We start from the raw sequence: 18,424 nt of genomic DNA, 5'->3' as shown, positions 1-18,424 counted from the left end.
ACTTGCGATGGGCTTCCTGTGGAGTATTCGTCAATGACTCCAAAACAGCCAGCAGCGGGTGCTCCTATGTCTATTCTTTAAAAAAATATCTAGATTTATTTTCAATAACTTTCACATTAAACTTTATCCACGTAGGTACCTTTAAATTTAATTATAAAAAAAGAGATATTGAAACAATTACTGTTTCCGTTTACAGGAAACATTTTATTGGCATATATACACAGCTGGAAAAACTGAAATTTTTATTAATAACACAACCGGGCTTCCTGTGTATATGCAAATGAGTCTAGCGAGGTGGAAAATATAAAACTTCCATGACCTCGGCTCGAAGTAGACAACAAAATGGTGATTTTTGTGAGTTCCTTTTTTGTTCTGATCGCCATCTGTGGTGTATTTTACTATCTTACCTTGGACAAGCAGCATTCAAGTAGTGATCCTGGTTTTATAGCGTTTCAAAGGACCTATCTTGTTGTTTATCTTCTCGCTCAAGGTAAGTTAAGATTAAATACTTGCAGTTTTTCTTTTATTAAATTTTTTATATTCAGTCTTCATTAGACTATTTTGCTCTATGCTTCGTTTTGAGATTTCGACCTTATCATACATAGAATAATTTAATCTTAAAGCTTGATAATTTAAGTTTACATATATACAGTAGCTAAAAATATGTCATTTTTGTAATGATGTATAATCGAGAAATTCTTAATATAATTTGTCTGATAGCCATACAATAGGCGGTTGTTTTTTTATATAATTCTTATCTTGAATTGTTTTTAGAAGAAATTTAATTTTAAGATTCATTAGTTCATTATTTTACACTTTGAGCTGCTTTGGTGTGATACTATGGAGATGATCAGCTCTTGTAACAATGTAGTATACTTATTACAGTTCTGTCTAGATCTAGCTATCTCTCTCCAGTGATATTTGTCTCCCACTCCCCCCTCTCTCTGTGGTATACAGCACATAGTTCGTTAACTAGCTTGAATTTATAACTCTAATTCTGTTTTTAAATTGGGACAAAAAGATTTGACAATAAGAATTGTTTATCCAAATAACATGCATGTTAACGTTGCTATTGTGATGTCTATTATCATTTAAATATAACTGTAATAAGGTATTTTTTGTACAATTAATTGGCATGCCACGTCCAATCAATTGAATAATTTTGAATGAATAATTAGGACTTAAATAACTGAAATAACTGTGGATTAACGAAAGAAAAATGCCAGGATGGGTCTAAAAAATGAAGAACATTTTTGAATGTGACATGACATTGGGCTTAGTCCATAAAATTATATCTAAAAATCAGTTTTTTAGCATTGAAAATGGTATTATGAGAAGGTACTCCAATTTTTATATACTTCACTTGCATCCATATATTTGGTTAGTTAGTTCATTTCCATTCATTTCCAGGTGCTGATTGGCTGCAAGGCCCTCATGTATATGCTTTATACTCCAGCTATGGCATGACGTCATTGCAAATAAGTCAGTTATTTGTTGCTGGGTTTGGATCTTCCATGATTTTTGGTACAGTTATTGGATCTTTTGCTGATAAATTGTAAGTACCTCATTCTCCATTTCCCTGTTCACTTCTCCTCCCTTAACCTCCCCTCTTCTTTACATGCCTGTCTCCTCTCCTCTCCTCTCCTCTCCTCTCCTCTCCTCTCCTCTCCTCTCCTCTCCTCTCCTCTCCTCTCCTCTCCTCTCCTCTTCCTCTTCCCAAAAATTGTTTCCCTTTGTCATCCTTACTGCTTCACAAAAACAAAAACAAGAAGAAAAAAACTTAGACATGCTTGAACATGATGGGGGGGGAGTGAGGGGAGGGGCAGATGGTCGTTTTTCTTGTCAGCAGCATGACAAGTCCAAACTGACATCCCTTTCTGATTATTGTTTTGTATTTTTCAGGGGAAGAAAAGCAAATTGTATATTATATGGAATTCTTTATGGATTAGACTGTCTTACAAAGGTGAGACTGCACACTAGATCTGGTGCTTTAATTTTTTACCTACTTTCTAGATTTAAATCATTCGTTTATGAATACAAACCTTGAGCTGTAGAGTATATTTATTTTTGCTCTGATGTTTTCTGTTTTGATAGGAAATAGAATGAAACAGAACCCAGATTTTGTAATAAGTTTTGAAATAATAGGTTGGAGAAGATCATAGCAGTTTAAGCCAGAGTGTTTTGCTCAGTTATTACCAGAGCATATATCCTCTGATCTCTGACCCTTAATTAAAACCATCTCTGGAGCCCAGGTTAATGAAGGTGTACATATTCAGGTGTCAGAAATAACAGCTGCGGCAAGAGGGTCACTTTTATTAGTATTTGCTCATGACTCATATGCCGCAGAAACTTATTCATGCATATCCATATTATTATTCATGGTCCATTTTGCGTAGCATATTCCTTACATCCTTGAGTCAGGCATATATGTTTTAATAGGACATTGCTTAGCCTGCGTCACATCCGGAATTTTCTTCGTAAATACCGTCGGTATTTACGAAGGAAATTCCAGATGTGATGCAGGCTAGGCATTGCTGGGCCTCCATCTTGCCTCAAATACCAATCAATACATTCTTATTAATTTTAGCATGTTCCAAGCTTCTGGGTGCTTATGATAGGCCGCTTGCTGGGTGGCATCGCAACGTCTATACTCTTCAGTGCATTTGAATCATGGCTTGTATGTGAGCACAGCAAGGTAATGACCAAAAATAATTTAGCATTTTAGCATTTATGTCATGTTTTAAAAAAATGAGTGCCATGTTGTATGAACTACTTACAATAAAGATCCAGAGGTGAGTGATTGTAAATCTGATACAATTAACACGGACATACATGTTATACTAAACTATAAACTTATTCACCATTTGGGTACATAATTTCATTTGGCATTGGAATTTTAAAGATTAAGATGTTTCTTTTATGAATTTATTAATGAGTTGAATATTAAGAAGTCATACCTCAATAATTATAATAGTCATTCTATTGATGAGCATGAGCACTATTGAATACATATACAGTACAGCATAATGACTTAAGCCTGTTAATGAAACATTTGACTGCAGGCACAACAGTCTATTTGCAAAGCGTTAGAATTCATTTCGATATTTTTATCTAATCTTTTTTCAAGATTGAAAAACCCTGATATTGTGAAGAAAGAGAGAGATTGAGAGAGTCAGAAAATGGTGCAGTTTTCGTGTGACTGTGAAAAGTTCACAGCACGAACATGGTCATGACACAGCAAAGGATACGCCAGACAAATTTATCACATTGCACGAGAATTTACTCTCTATCCAATCAAACACCCGGAACACTGCATAAACATGGTGCGGACACGGTCACACCAAGATCACAGCACTTTTAGACCAATCATATTGCGTGTGAAAAAAATCAGCCAATTAAAATTCTAGAAAGTATCACGGTCAAGGCACGTCATGGTTACGGCACTCAGCTTTTCACAGTCATACGAAAACTGCACTAAAAATGCTTATAGGGTAAGCATTAAGCACATTATTTTACAAATCTGTCAATTGTTTCTTGCAGAGAGGCTTTAGCAAGGATTTACTCTCAGTGGTGTTTTCACATGCAGTTCTTGGTAATTCTATTGTTGCTATATTAGCAGGATTAGTGGCACAGGGTGTGGCCTCCCAGTTTGGTTTTGTGTGAGTATACATGAAAATATTAAAGCATGTATTAAAAATATATCTATTTGACAGTACCATCCACCAACTTTCAAATGATGATTGTCACAATAGATAGATGATTGCATGTTAACTTACATGTGTTTGCTGGTTGAAATTAAGTACATCAACCTTCCTGTTAAGGGGCACTTCTGTAAGGTTTGCTCACCTACTACCACTTAACAGTAATTACAACACCATAGTTGGCACCCAACTCTCATTCAAGAGTGGAGTAAGGAAACTACTGGAGTATGTGAAGAAAAATGCTCCTGGCAATGGGGAGAACCACACTTCAAACGAACTCAGTTGAGAATACAATTATTATGTTGTGTATTTAATCCAGTATCTTCTTGATCAACAGTGCTCCATTCACGTTGTCCTTAATGCTGCTGATACTAGTCAGTGGCTTGGTTTATCTGTTGTGGACTGAAAACTATGGTGACTCCTCTGGGAACTTTTATAAGTCATTTCTAAGTGGTATAAGTGCAATAAAGAATGGTAAGCTTGTATTGAAATGTCATAATTTAGTTTCCACCCAATCTCCAAGAAGTTTTTTGTTGTTGTTGATATGTGCGTGTGTTCGGAGAGGGAGAGGGTGTGTTTCTTAGGGGGGGAGGGTGTGTGTTGGGGGAGGGGGATGTGTTGGAGGAGGGGAGGGTGTTGTTTGGGAAGAGGGAGGGTGTGTGTTGGGGGAGAGGGGTGTGTTTAGGGGAGGGGAGGGTGTTGTTTGGGTAGGGGGATGGGTGTGTGTTAGGGGAGGGAGAGGGTGTATGTTGGGGGAGGGAGGGTGTGTGTTGGGGGAGGAAGAGGGTGTGTGTTTGGGGAAGGGGGAGGGTGTGTGGTTGGGAGAAGGGGAGGGTGTGTGTTGGGGGAGGGGGAGGGAGATGAGATTATACAGGTATATATATACATTGGCTATTTTAAACCTGGTCATCCACGACAATTCGGTCTGAAGACATAATCATAATTAATATAAATACCTCCCTATCTTTTTCAGATTCAAAAATTCTGTGTTTGGGTTTAATACAGTCATTTTTTGAGGGTTCAATGTATACATTTGTCTTAGAATGGACACCAGCATTGACTCCAGGTAATTAAAGCTACTGGTATTCATTCTTTTATAGCACAAAACTCACATATTTAATCATGTAATGTCAGTAACAGTTTCATCATGGCATATTTCATATGTTAACTGAAAGATTCATAGTATAAAATGTGCCATGACTTGAGTGCAATATCCAAGCATTGTACAGTAGTTGAATAAGCAGTATTTTGACACTTTATAATTTGCTTATTTGTCAGTTCCACTTCATGCATATGATGTTGCCAACTGTCAGTACATTGCTGTTTCACTGTTACATCAATCTATCTATTCCAAAGCATCCTAAATATATTTTAATGTAATGTAATTATATTCGACCTCTACACAGGACTTACACTGGTGATATTATTTCAACCATTTTGATATCTTTTTAATTTCAAGCTTCCTTCCTTGATTTAAAATCAAAAGGACAAATTTCCTGTCACTGGAATGGCTAGTCGTGACTATCAAGGCCAAAATGAAACAGTCTTGTCAGATGAAGCATGAATTTGGAATTGAATTTTTTCTCACTTTCCTGAAACACTGTTTTTCTATATATCAAAGATATTATTCAGAAAGGAAATGTTTAGAGCTAGGGACGATAATATTTAATAATGCAAGAAAGGAGGCCGCCTAAATTCATGCATGAAAATTATAGCATATAATATGTATAGGGAATCGCACAATCTCAAGTACAATTCGAAATTTATAGGTACGAGTGATGTTTTGAAAGTTTTCAAAATTGGACAAGCCTTTAGGTGAGTTTAATTTGAGAAATTTCAAAACATCACGAGTATCTGTAAATTCCAAACTGTACGAGAAGATTGTGGGATTTTTTGTTTATAATACACCCAACAAAATTGAGGAATTTAATTGGGACTCTACAAAGTACAATTTGGGATTTAATCAAGTAATTTTGTTGAGTGTATTATAATGAAGTAAAATCAACCTAACCCTAGGAAAGCAGTGTGTGTGTGCAGCGGTGGGAATGATAGGGGAGTACTGAAGGAGAGGTTAAGCAGGGGATCAGCCAACAGTATATAGGTCAGGAGAATTTGAATACAATACGCATTGAATTGTATTACCCCCATGCCTTCACTGTCTAACACATTCCCAGTCCAGTCCCTTAGGGAAGACTGCTTATTTTATTTGGGGGGGGGATTGGGGGGCATTGGTAATAAACTTTTTGACATCAATTGTATTCCTCCCCTTTTCAATCAGTAAGAAATTCATGTCCCTCCTATTAAGTCAACAAGGAAACAGCTTTCGCTAAAATAAAGGTTTGACCTTCATAAAAGTTCAAATTTGTACTGATCCCCCTCCCCTCTAAAGTCCCCCCCCCCTCCCCTCTAAAGCCTCCTCCTCCCTCCCCCCATAAAAACGTACCCTCCCCTTCAATCTATCCCCTTTTCTTTCAGTGGAAAAACTGGGTACAAAGGATGTAAAACAGACTATTCCACATGGCTGGATATTTGCATCATATATGGTTAGCAAGCACCCTCACTTTATTAATAATGCTTCAAAATTTCAATGTTAGAAAATATTTGATACAATTGCGTAAGATAGATTTTTCAAGAAAAAGGGAGGGTACGGTGAGTCTATATTCTAGTATCATAACTTTAAAAAAGCCCTATTTCATATAATTGTACAATCAAAATCTGATGATTACTTGAGTATAAAAAATTTCAAGACCATTATGGAATGACTTTGTTGACTTCTGCATTTGGTCTCTTGGTTTTAAGACTGCACCACAGGAAACCCAATTATTGTTTATCTAGTGATCTACTAATTCTTATATATTTATTGCACTTGTTCAGGTGTCAATCATGTTGGGTTCAAGTATATTCAAATATTTGTGTAGAACAAACTCACCAGAGAGTTTTATGAGGTATGGAATGGAGGCTTTGCACCATCACTTGATGGCAGCCATGACAGGAGGCAGGAACAATAGTCCCCTTCACAGTTCCCTGCGTCATCTTGAAAGGTAGCTGTGCCTTTGCATAGAAGCAAGACGAACGCGAGCTTGGAATGACAGATACCTTTTTTAAACACCTTGGACAATTATTCACATGTCTCTATCATTGTAAGTTCACCGTTTGTCTCACTTCAATGCAAAGGCACAGCTACCTCTCAAGATGGTGCAGGGAACTGTGAAAGGGACTATTGAACCTAATCTAATCTGATTTACATTAGAAAAAAAATTCTTTTTTCCAGGGGAGAATGACTCTGTTATTGTGCCTCCTGTCATGGCTGCCATCACGTGATGGTGCAAGCCCTCTATAACACAGGGAGCCCAAACTGGAAGCAGCTGCCATTTGTTATGCGCTGCTACATGATTTTTCTTTTTACACCCTTTTTGGTCAGTTTTCACAGCTTTTCCTGCACTTATTTTAAATGGTTTTATTAATAAGTATTTTTATCACGACACTAGAATCTGAAAAAATAGACCCTTTTAGCTTGGGTGCAATGTTTTCCCATTTCATTCCCTAGAGTATCATTCCTTTGTTTAACAGTTGTGCATGAGAAGACACATGAATATGGATACAACGGAAATAAAGAATCGTATTCTCAAGAGAATGACACGTGGTCTGAAATAGGAACCTTATGTCAAAGATAAAGAGGTCTATTACATACATACATACTTTATTACCTCATCCCTTTACAGGGCTTTTCAGAAGCATTGACAAATACAAATTACAATATGGTCTATTGGTCTGTTTGTTTTTCAGGGTAGTGTTTGCTGTTGCTGCTATGTCTCTCACAGTCCCCATTATATCCCCTAAAGTAAGTACCATCAAAGGAATAACCATTCTATTATAACCAGCAGTAGACAGACATATTGACATATGAAATATTGTTAGAGAATCACGGGTGCTCTAACAGTGAGAGTGCTTCGCGACCAAGGCTTGATTCCCGAACTCGGCGCTGTAAGTGCGTTTAGTTGCTCGTTGGTTCTCTCCTGTGCTTAGAGGGCCTTCCTCTGGGTTCCCCAGTTTCCTCCCTCCGCAAAAATCAACCGGTATGAGTCTTTTAGAATTTTAAGAAAAGCTTGAAGCAATGTGATTGGTTAAAGCTCGACATATTGTGTATCCTTTGCGCGCAACGTTGCTAGCGACTGAGTGTGTATGTAACGGCAGACTCAAAGATCTAAAATTCACTTTCAGAACACCCTCAAATTACCAAGCATTTCCCCGTGATTTAGCAGGCACAATTTGGTGCAAGCCTAACACATAGCACTAAATTATCTTGCAACAATATTATCATCGTGTTTTAAAAAACAATTCAAAAATTAGACACATAGTGTAATGTTGCGCACATCTTTGCGCAAATGCAGTACCGTTGCTGGCCTTTATGTGTTTCTGTGCGGATTGGTGGAAAGTCATAAGTGTATCTTTTTCCGCCAATAGGAAGGTTTTATTATTAAGAATCAACTTGTTCTACTTTTAGAGTCAGACGTCAATATTCATAGCATTTTTGGTCTTTGAGGTTTGTGTTGGTAAGTTAAAGTGATATTATGGCTGTTGCATGGGGTGACAACGACAATAAAGATGATGATGATGATTATAATAGTAATAAGAGTTTGGTGGTCGCTGCAGTAATGGTTTTGGTGGTGAAGGTGTTGGTGATGACAGTGATGATCATTGTTGGCGATGGTAGTGGTAATAGTGGGGTAAGTTAATGGTGATGGTTATGGCAGTGATGATCAGTGTTGATGATTGCAGTGAATATCACTGTTGGTGATGGTTAGGATGTCAAGAAGGAGGGAAAGGAAGGTTAGGTAAAGGGTAGCTAAGACATTAGTCCATTAGCCAAGCCTTAGTCCAAATATTATTTTGAACGTCCTGGTATTTGAACCACAGGTATATTCTGGCCTGCACTTGGTACAATGAGATCAAAATATGTTCCTGAAGAAAGTAAGTGCATTTTTGAAACAGAAACAAATTAGGACTTGTAAAACTCACGCTTTGAACGTGCCGTACCGTGCCGTGCCCATTCGTTTTCTCCCACGCTGTGATTGGCTGAAATGGAAACTTTTTTACTGCACTGCAGAACCTGCAGAACTAGTTCGTTCTGTTGATCAAACTTTGCTAATTATGTGCGACGTCGTAATTTTGGGCTGGCTTGAAAAATTGCGCGTAGTACAATCCAATATGGAGAAACCAGTAATCATGGAGCAGTACTCCAGTTTCTCAGCCTTAGTCTCGTCTGTGCGTTATAATATTCAGCTATTCAACCAAAACTCGTGGCATTTTAATCAACTCGTATTGTTCCATAGTACATACATTCCTTACTATACAATGGACCTTAATTAACGAAAAGAACATTTGTACACAATCGAGGCTAAGACTGAGCAAAGGCGACTTGAAATTGGAGTATTGCACGTTTGCCTCAATAGTGTAAGGAGTGTTCTTGAAGATGGGGTCATCTGAAGGGAACGACATTTTGACAGGAGAGACGGTGTCCAAAAATTTACCCTGAAACCCACGCTGGGCTGATCAAAGCCAAGTCATGGCTCTCAGAACAAACCCGGAAACAATCTGATCCTGGGCTGATCTAAGTCAGGGCATGGCTAACTCACAGATTGAACCCTGAAACAACCTCTGAGCTGATCTAAGTCAGGGCACGGCTAACTCACAGATTGAACACTGAAACAATCTCTGGACTGATCTGAGTCAGGGCACGGCTAACTCACAGATTGAACCCTGAAACAATCTCTGGGCTGATCTGAGTCAGGGCATGGCTAACTCACAGATTGAACCCTGAAACAATCTCTGGACTGGTTAAAGCCAGGGCACGGTTAACTCGCATCGAATTTGATTTAGCTTGTTAGATTTTGTGGAGGGAGGAAAACCGGAGAAGCCGGAGAAAAATAAAACCCTCTAATCAAAGGAGAGACCCAAATAATTCTACTTACATGTCATGCCGAGTCTGAGAATGAAATTATTTTGACTTAAAACAATCAGATGACCCTTTTAATAAAGTATTCATGTTGCTTCGTCGTCAGGTCGAGCTACCATAATGAACATGTTTCGAATACCTTTGAACTTTATCGTTATATTGATTTTACTACAAGTAAGTCTAGATAATTAAATACTTTTTATCAATGGGAGTGAAAGAATTACTTTTTTTTTTAATGAATAAAAGGGAGCAAATGGAAGTGGAGAGGAGAGGAGGGAAAAAGGAGAGGGAAAAGAAAGGATGGGAGGAGAAATATGAATTTTAATGGTGTGTGAGTGGATACTTTATTTAATCTCCAGAAAAAGTATCTATCTATAAATACGAATTGTTATTCATGAACTCTGAGTAACATCAAAAAATACGTCTAATAACTTAGATACGAGTTCCTCCTCAAATTATATGAAATATTAACAAAAATAGTTACGGTCCAAAAGACGAAAGGTCCTTTTCAAAAGTGCTTAAACTGTTGGATATAATAGTCTTATTTCAGAAGGTAGAGTCCCACACTTTTACGCCATCATCATAGTAAAGAGCTCTTTTTTTGGAAATGAGTGCTAGGTTTTGATAATTTCAGGCTCTCCTACCTTATTTGTAGGTTGTGTTTCATGGAACTCAAAGAGGTAGTTCAAAGATTAGGGCGAGGAGGAGAAAGAAAAGAGAGAGAGAAAAGTGTTCTAAGCGTTCCATCTTATTTTCTTCTAATGCATTATTTTCATTGTTTATACAGGATTTACCCATGGCCGTGATATTCAAGTGCTGTGTGATTTTCCTCTTCAGCTGTAGTGCATTCCAACACTGGATGTACAAAGCTTGTCCACAGACCAACAACAGTTCAACAAGACAACAAGTCTTAGGTATTAATAACAATGATCTTCTTTCCTAATTTAATTTCTTTTTCCTTTTTTCGTTTGCCATATTCCTTACTCCTTCTTTGTTTGTAGTTCTTCCAGAGGACACTGATGAAGTATAATATGTCAATGACATCACAAGGTCACGTGATACGTGGGTTTCACAGTTCATTTTAACATCAACGCACAATATACCTTTTCCCCCTTGATGTAATGTTTTACCATTTCAGACCACGTGTGATTCTCTTAAAGATAAGAATCTTTTTTCAAAAAAGTTATATCCATATTCATGTGTCTTCTTATGTGAAAAAATGATACTCCAGCGAATGACACGTAGTCTGAAATGTAAAAACATTACACCAAAAGTAAAGAGGTCTATTCGGAAGTATAAGCTTGAAGATGCCTCAGGGCGCTGAGACAATCGTCGTCGGCCCTCTCCCTTCGCCCAAGGCCCCCCACCCCTATCTGATGCTATGAGAATTGAGGCATCGCGTCGGTCCCTGGGATCATGTACAATGGATTTCAAAGCTGTTATTGAGACTGGTTTATTCTTGGAAGCAAATGCACCAAGATAAGAATACGAAAATAACAGACGACTCTTCGTACTGAGGTTTTTACTACTTACCATGTTTCGTCAAAACGTTTGCCATCTTCAGAAGTTCAAAGAGAGTCTAAAGAAATGAACTACATATATGATACTGTAAAGCAAAGTAACGAAGCTTTTACGAAGTGTCGTCTGTAAAGCTAAGTTACGAAGCTTTTACGAAGTGTCGTCTGTTATTTTCGTATTTTTATATATTTGCTCCTCTTAAGACCGTTTGGAAGAATAAAGATAACTGGAAACCTTTAGTTTTTACTTTTCAAACATCGTCAGAAATTAGGAACGTTTATGAATTTGCAGTACTACGTCAGCGGTATCCGTACTGTTTCTATAACCGTCTATATGTTATCCACCATAGATGTATTGCTTTGCCCCCAAGACGGCCCATAATGCCTAGTAATTCAAAATAGAACATTCTTGTTAATTTCTGGCGATGTGCACGAAATCTTTCAGTGTGCTTTGATTTTCATTACGAGAAAAAAATTTTTTTTAGGGTATGTAGGGTGGAAATGTAGATTAATTTTAATAAGGAATTCTTAAAAATGTTGAGGTTTAAATAAGGATTACAGCATTCTGCCAAATATTTTCGTTCCAATTCGTTGTAAATAGAATTTATAATAACATGCTTTCAAAATGATTGAGATAGAGATATATAAATAAGGTGCACTGTAATTGGGTACAAGAAAGAAATAAATGATATATTTTATCACAACTGCAAGAGTACAAACACTATAAGTGTGTAACATAAATACCACTAACTACTGCTAAATTATGCTAATCCTATTGTTTTCTATTGTTTAATTAGCACTATTTATTACTAAATAGTGCAAAGTTTTGCACACTTTTAGTGTTTGTACTCTAATGATTTCTGATTGGTTGCATTAAAAGCCGTCAATTTAAAATCTCTTTGCTTATTCCTCAATCTCGTACTCGAGCCTGCGTTTCTTCTGGCCTGCGGCGAAGAACAATGCATAGTCCATTTTCGGCGCATGCGCAATTTTCTGAAAGTGAAATATAACCAATGAAAGTAATCATAGTAAAAATCAAAGTAAAAATGAAAATAAAAATTAGAAATCGTGAACTTTTTTTTTTTTTTGGAAAGTCTGTGAACGCATGCACTCATACCGAAAGTCCAAGAAATTCTGGTCTCAAAATATGATTATGCCAGAGCCTTCGTTCTTCGCCGCAGGCCTGTGCATGAGATTGCTTATCCCTAAAACATGAATCCTCACACACATTATTTTATATTATGCGCATGACAAGTTTTTGGAAACACGAGGCTTGTGCTCAATCGTTTTACCAAACGCATCCCACATGGACCTGCGCATCCACGGGAGTTTAGTCATCAGAAAAATAAATCGAGGTTCACTGGTCATAACAAGGGGTTAATCATCTTTTGCAAGTAAGCTCACGATTGCCGATAGTTGGTGAAGTTTTTCTTTACAAGTCGGTGTACAAATTCAAGTCCAAGATCTGAGATTCACAGTTCAAGATTCAAGGCTCAAGATTCTCAAGACTTAAGAATCAAGATTTCTGAAGTCAAGAGCTGGAGTTGTATCCTCCTCCCTCTGTTGGATTATTCCCTAGGTTTGTCCTACTTCGACAACCTAGGAATATTTCCTTCAAGGGCACTGATTATTAATATTTTTGGTATATTATTTTTTGGTCAAATATGTTCTCTGTACATAGGCCAAATACTTTAGAATTAGGGCTTCCACGTCAATTACAGAAGCTTAGACAGCCGGTCACTAGGGATGAAATTATTGCGGCCATTGGAAAAGTTCTTGGAAACGAATTGCGTACTGCCATAAAATGTGTTCAGGTGTCTAATACAGGTTATTCTTGTAGAGTAACGTTTAAGGAGGAATCTCGTAGACAAAGGGAACAGTTATTTACGAAAGGAATCTATATTAGGGGCTGTTTTTGCTTTTTCAATGGGGTTGAATCACCTCAACAAGTTGTGACGGTTTCAAACCTCCCTTGTGAGGTGGAGGATGACGACATCAAGGAATACTTTGAAAAATATGGGAGCGTAAATCAAGTGGTGAGAAATTTAGACAAGTTTGGCTTTGAAACTGGAGATAGACGGCTTTTTGTGACATTAAATGAGCATATTCCTACGAGTGTTCTTTTGGACCCGTTTATTGCTCATATTAGATACCGTAGTCAGCCATTATGTTGTTTCTCATGCAACTGGTGGGGACATTCAAATACAAGATGTCCCCTAAAAGGTGTCTGCAACCGCTGTGGTGCGCAAGGTCACCATTCTTATGCTTGCTCGAAGGATCTTATTGAACCCCCTCGTTACGCTATAGATCGTCCTGAAGGACAGGACTTTCCGCAACATCCTGCTCTTTCTCTCCCAGAGGAGTCTCAAGAGTTGACAGAAAATATATCTCAGTCAGGTGTGATCACTGAAGTTGTACAGGAACCTACAGATTTGCGTTCTTCTTTGCAAAAGGATTCCTCCTCAGAAGTTATTTCTTCGCAACCGCTTTTTCCTAATCCTTCTTCTCAGGATTCTCTTCAAAATGTTGAAGTACTATCTCTGTCGTGTGATTCTAACTCTTCAATTTCCTTGGGAACATCTTTGTCCTCTCCTTCATTTAGTCATATGGTCAAACAAAACACGACGAAGGAAAAACCTGCTGAAGGGATGGACATTTGCTTTACTAATTTACGTAACCTCAAAAGATCTGTGGATCCAAAGGAGGTTATTACTCAACGTTCTAAAAAGAAACCCTAATTTTTCTTGCGTATTTATATAGTTATCTATATTTCTAATCATATATTGAAGGTTTAAAAAAAAAAAAAAAAAAAAGTGTATTGAAGTATGAATTGTTTACGTAATATATGTGTTATATGAATAATGTTACAAATAATGTTATGATTATTGAAAATGTTGAAATTGATGGTTTATTAATAAGCAGTTATTCAGAATATTGAAACTATCATAAATACTTGTTGATTTTTGTTTAAAATGAGGGCTCTCACTATAAACATAAATGGTCTGCGAGAGTATGTGAAAAGAACAACATTTATTTTTTGGCTGTCTTCCTTATCTCGCCCGCCTGATATTGTGAGCATCCAAGAAACTCACTGTATTTCACAACAAGAACTCAATAATTGGTTTGATAATTCTCCTTATCTAGCTTTTGGAGATTTCAACACAAAGCATTCTGGTGGTACTGCAATTTTGTTAAAGCGTGCCTCTCCTTTTTCTGTACTTAAACAGTACTCGGGTATCAATGGCCGCTTCACTTATTTAGATGTCTAATATGACTCTTGCAAAGTTTCTATCGTCTCCCTGTATGCTCCCAATCACAATCCTGAAAGAGATGGTTTTTTTGACACAAGTAAATGATAGGCTTGATCCTACGTCTGACATTCTCCTCTTAGGGGATTTCAATACGGTTTTTACACCTATTCTGGATCGTCGATCCTTTAATTCTGTACTACCTGCTAGTTATGACAGTGTTACTGTCCTTCCCATCTTATTCCATGAAAATCGCTTGATTGACATTTGGAGGCACTGTCATCCTAGAACCCAAGAATTTACTTATATCAGTACTAATGGCATGGCTGCGTCCCGCATTGATATGATCGGACTTCCATTGCGTTTTGTTCCTCATGTTTCTGAGTGCAGTATTTTACCTTGTCCGCATTCTGATCACTCTGCTGTTTTCCTTGATTTCATATTGCCTGAAGTTCCACCCAGAGGCCCTTATTTTTGGAAACTCAATGTTAGTATTTTGGATAACGATGCATACGTGGAGCTCGTAAGGGACTTATGGAAGTCCTGGCAACCTCAGAAAGAGTCATGTACGTCATTGCTTGTTTGGTGGGATATAGGTAAAAGAAAGATCCAACAAGCCACCACTAGGTTTCTGATCCTGAGAATTTGAGGCAGGCTTGGTTCTCTTTTTACAAGGGTTTATTTACTTCACAAGAAACTGATGAAACCATTGCAGATGATTTTATTTCTAACTTGGAACGTAGAATTCCTTTAGAAGTGAAAGATGTGTGTGAGGGTCCTTTGACCATGAAGGAATGTCTTGAGGCTCTTGAGGGGATGCCGTCAGGTAAAACGCCTGGTTTTGATGGTCTTCCCAAAGAATTTTATCTAAATTTTTGGAATCTCATTGGAAAGGACCTGGTAGCTGTACTTAATTATGCCTTTAGGTGTGGTGTACTATCAGTTTCTCAGAGGAGAGGGATTATAACGCTCTCATATAAAAAGGGAGATAGATTTTTGATGAAAAACTGGCGTCCCATCTCCCTATTATGTACAGACTACAAGATAGCTTCAAGATCAATCGCGGGCCGTCTACGAAAAGTGATCGCTTATGTTGTATCTCCTGACCAGACCTGTTCGGTACCTGGCAGATTTATTGGTGAAAACATCAGGCTTCTTCAAGATGCTGTTACATATGGCAAAATAACTAATTCACCTCTGGCCTTATTGTCTTTGGATCAGGAAAAAGCTTTTGACAGGGTGGAATGGTCCTACATGCTCAGAGTCCTTGAAGGCATGGGGTTTGGACCTTCCTTTTGCTCGTGGGTACGCTTGTTCTATACTGGACCTCAGTCTTCGGTATTGGTAAATGGCTTCTTTACACCTTTTATAAATTTATCGAGAGGTGTAAGACAAGGTTGTCCACTGTCAGCGCCCCTTTACGTACTGATTGCCGAATCTTTAGCGTGTCGTATCCGTGCGTCAATCTATTTAAGAGGTTTGGTTCTTCCGCACCCTGATTATGAACCAGCACTTATTTCCCAATACGCTGATGACACGACCCTGTTATGTACAGATGACGATGAAATATCCACTGTCTTCTCCATCTATGAGGAATATGAAAAGGCATCTGGGGCTAAGATTAATAAAGAGAAATCTAAAGGGCTTTGGGCAGGCTCTTGGAGAGGTCGTAGTGATCCTCCCATTGACTTGCAGTGGTCTTCAGACAGTATTCCTTGTCTTGGCACATGTTTAGGAAATGATGATGTCTCTCATCCAAATTGGGATGGTCGCTTAAACAAACTTTCTAGTGTACTAGATTCTTGGAAACATCGTAATCTTTCCTATTCTGGTAAGGCTCTTGTCCTGAATGCACTTGGCATGGCAGGTCTATTGTTTTGTGCCTCAGTACTAGCCATGCCAAACTGGGTCTTGGCGCAAGCTTCCAAGTGTACTTTGGATTTTTTTTGGTCGGGGAAAAAGCATTTGGTGTCACAAAACGTTCTTTTCCAATCCACCACTCAAGGTGGGTTTGGTTTAATTGATATACAATCAAAGGTGCGCGCACTTCATTGTCAGTGGATAAAGCGGTGGGCCCTGTCCCCATCGAAATGGTGTGCTTTCTTCTCCTTTTTTGTGGAGAAAGTATTTGGTGATGATTTACGTTCTGTTCTTTCATATCCTGCATATTATCCTTCTCATTTACTACCGGATTTTTATGCCTCACTTTTAGATGCTTGGGCATACGTCGGTGGCCATTTCTCAGTTCAATTGAAAACTTTTGCTATTCGGCGGTCCTCTGATGGTAGTGCATTGTCTATCTCATCTCTTACTACAAAATCTGTTTATTCAAATATCATTGAAAGGAATGTTATGCTTCCTAATTGCGTTCTGAAATTTCGCCCAATCTTTGGCGAGCTCTATTGGACAGACACATGGTCACAAGTGAACATTATGCCTTTGGATCGTCAAGTTCGTGATCTATCGTGGAAGATTTGCCATGGAGTGCTCTATACCTGTGATCGACTTGTCAAGTTTGGTATGAACATTGCTGATCCTTCATGCTTTTGTGGACATCCTTTGGAAACTCCAGTTCATTTATTCTTTGAATGTAACCTCATGCAAGAACTGTTACTATGGGCTCAGACCTTATTTCTGCGTGTTACTCCCTTGTCGCCATCCCTTCAATCTCGTCATATGCTATTTGGATATGACAATCATGAACGGCAGATTATTCCACCTGTTTTTTCCTATTTTCTTAATCTGTTGAAGTACTTTGTGTGGTTGGCTAGGAATGAGTATTGCTTTGAAGGTACTCTCCCTGTTGCCTCTGTGGTTAAAGCAAAGGTTGTGAAACGACTTAATATCCATCTGCTCTGTTACTCTAAACGTTCGGTTAGTCAAAAATCAAGGCGTTTTTTCAACAGATCCTGGAATGTTTTGGGAAAGTTTTCTCCGGATATTACTGTTATAACCTGGTCAGCCTAAAAGTAGTTTTCTTTGTCTTCTTTTCACTTGTACTTGTGTAACGTTTATGCAAGGGAAAACGTTGTGTTCGCTTGAATAACCTATGAAGTGTTTTGATGAGTATAATCCTAGGTAGACCAGGATGATACTCTATATGTAAATGATGTTTTGATTATCTTTTTGTATTAGTGTTTATTGTAGTAATCTGTAGTGTGTAGGTCTACATGGGGGGCGGGGCTCATTACCCCGGCGTGTCTCTGGCGTCCATGTAGGACCCCCCCCCCCCCTTGCTAAAGACCACCATGCTGTCCCTTTTGCACATCTTGGGACACTGGTGCGAAGCTAAAACAAAAAGGGGTTAATCTTACAGGGTTTAGGGGCCGACTAACCTCTCCCTTAGGCTTCGGCCGAGCTCCCTGATCAGTCATTATGGATAGCGGTGTCGGGGTCGAAATCTCCGGCGTAGCCGTAAATGCTTCGCGCTGCCATACTGCGCTTCGGCACTCGATGTCTGGAGGTATGGTCCTAATCAATCAATAAAAGTAAGCTATTAACTATCGCTCCACATGCAGATTCTTGACCGAAGTTTTCAGGTTTGGAGTCTTAGAATAATACCGAGTTTGAAGAGCATAATTAAAAAAAAAATTTACATGTTAAGTTTTTTTTGCCTCCAGAATAGGATAAATGTGGGATCAAATATGTCAGAGTCAGAGTGTTTTGGTGATAATAGAGTGGATTCCTGGTAATATCAGGGCAGGAAGTGATTTTTAAAACAGCAGGATACAAGCTTCATAAGAGTTTCATCAAGGAAGGAAGGTTTTTAGATATTTTTTTAAAAAATGTTGAACTTGACCTTGTTTCATCATCATTTTTGTCGTTCCTGCTGAAACAGGGGTAGACTGTAAGTATTCTATAAAGAACTCGATGTCGGTGCTCTTAAGCAATCCCATATGTAAGTTAGCCACGTGTCCTGACTTTGAACAGTCCACAGGCTGTTTCAGGGTTTCCGGATAAAACTTGGAGGGTACTTATGATCTGTCAGCTAAGACGGATATC

General features: G+C 38.2%; 1 protein-coding gene across 1 annotated transcript; it reads left to right on the top strand.

Annotated features, from left to right (window-relative positions):
* The first annotated feature begins 295 nt into the window (after positions 1–295).
* On the top strand, positions 296–11,878 carry LOC116308452 (solute carrier family 61 member 1). The gene is made up of 15 exons (XM_089025331.1): positions 296–490; positions 1,411–1,555; positions 1,903–1,963; positions 2,588–2,695; positions 3,541–3,659; positions 4,039–4,175; positions 4,675–4,767; positions 6,177–6,244; positions 6,576–6,646; positions 7,488–7,542; positions 8,206–8,254; positions 8,619–8,672; positions 9,764–9,831; positions 10,445–10,571; positions 10,659–11,878. The coding sequence occupies exons 1-15, from the start codon at positions 343–345 to the stop codon at positions 10,685–10,687; spliced, it is 1,332 nt and encodes a 443-aa protein (XP_088881457.1). The 5' UTR covers positions 296–342; the 3' UTR covers positions 10,688–11,878.
* Positions 11,879–18,424: the final 6,546 nt, after the last annotated feature.

This window comes from Actinia tenebrosa, unplaced genomic scaffold (genome assembly GCF_029948245.1).
Source record: "Actinia tenebrosa isolate PJP-AT-01 unplaced genomic scaffold, QUT_ActTen_1.0 PGA_scaffold9__36_contigs__length_13948895, whole genome shotgun sequence".
NCBI classification, from domain to species: Eukaryota; Metazoa; Cnidaria; class Anthozoa; order Actiniaria; family Actiniidae; genus Actinia; species Actinia tenebrosa.
The sequence above is the reverse complement of the archived record's forward strand: the minus strand, read 5'-3'. Positions and strand labels throughout refer to the sequence as shown.

Bases quoted from the DNA above. Each gene is read 5' to 3' on its own strand.
- LOC116308452 (XM_089025331.1), top strand. From the start codon at position 343: ATGGTGATTTTTGTGAGTTCCTTTTTTGTTCTGATCGCCATCTGTGGT. The intron at 1,556-1,902 runs GTAAGTACCTCA...TGTATTTTTCAG, and splicing joins GGATCTTTTGCTGATAAATT to GGGAAGAAAAGCAAATTGTA. The intron at 9,832-10,444 runs GTAAGTCTAGAT...TTGTTTATACAG, and splicing joins TTATATTGATTTTACTACAA to GATTTACCCATGGCCGTGAT.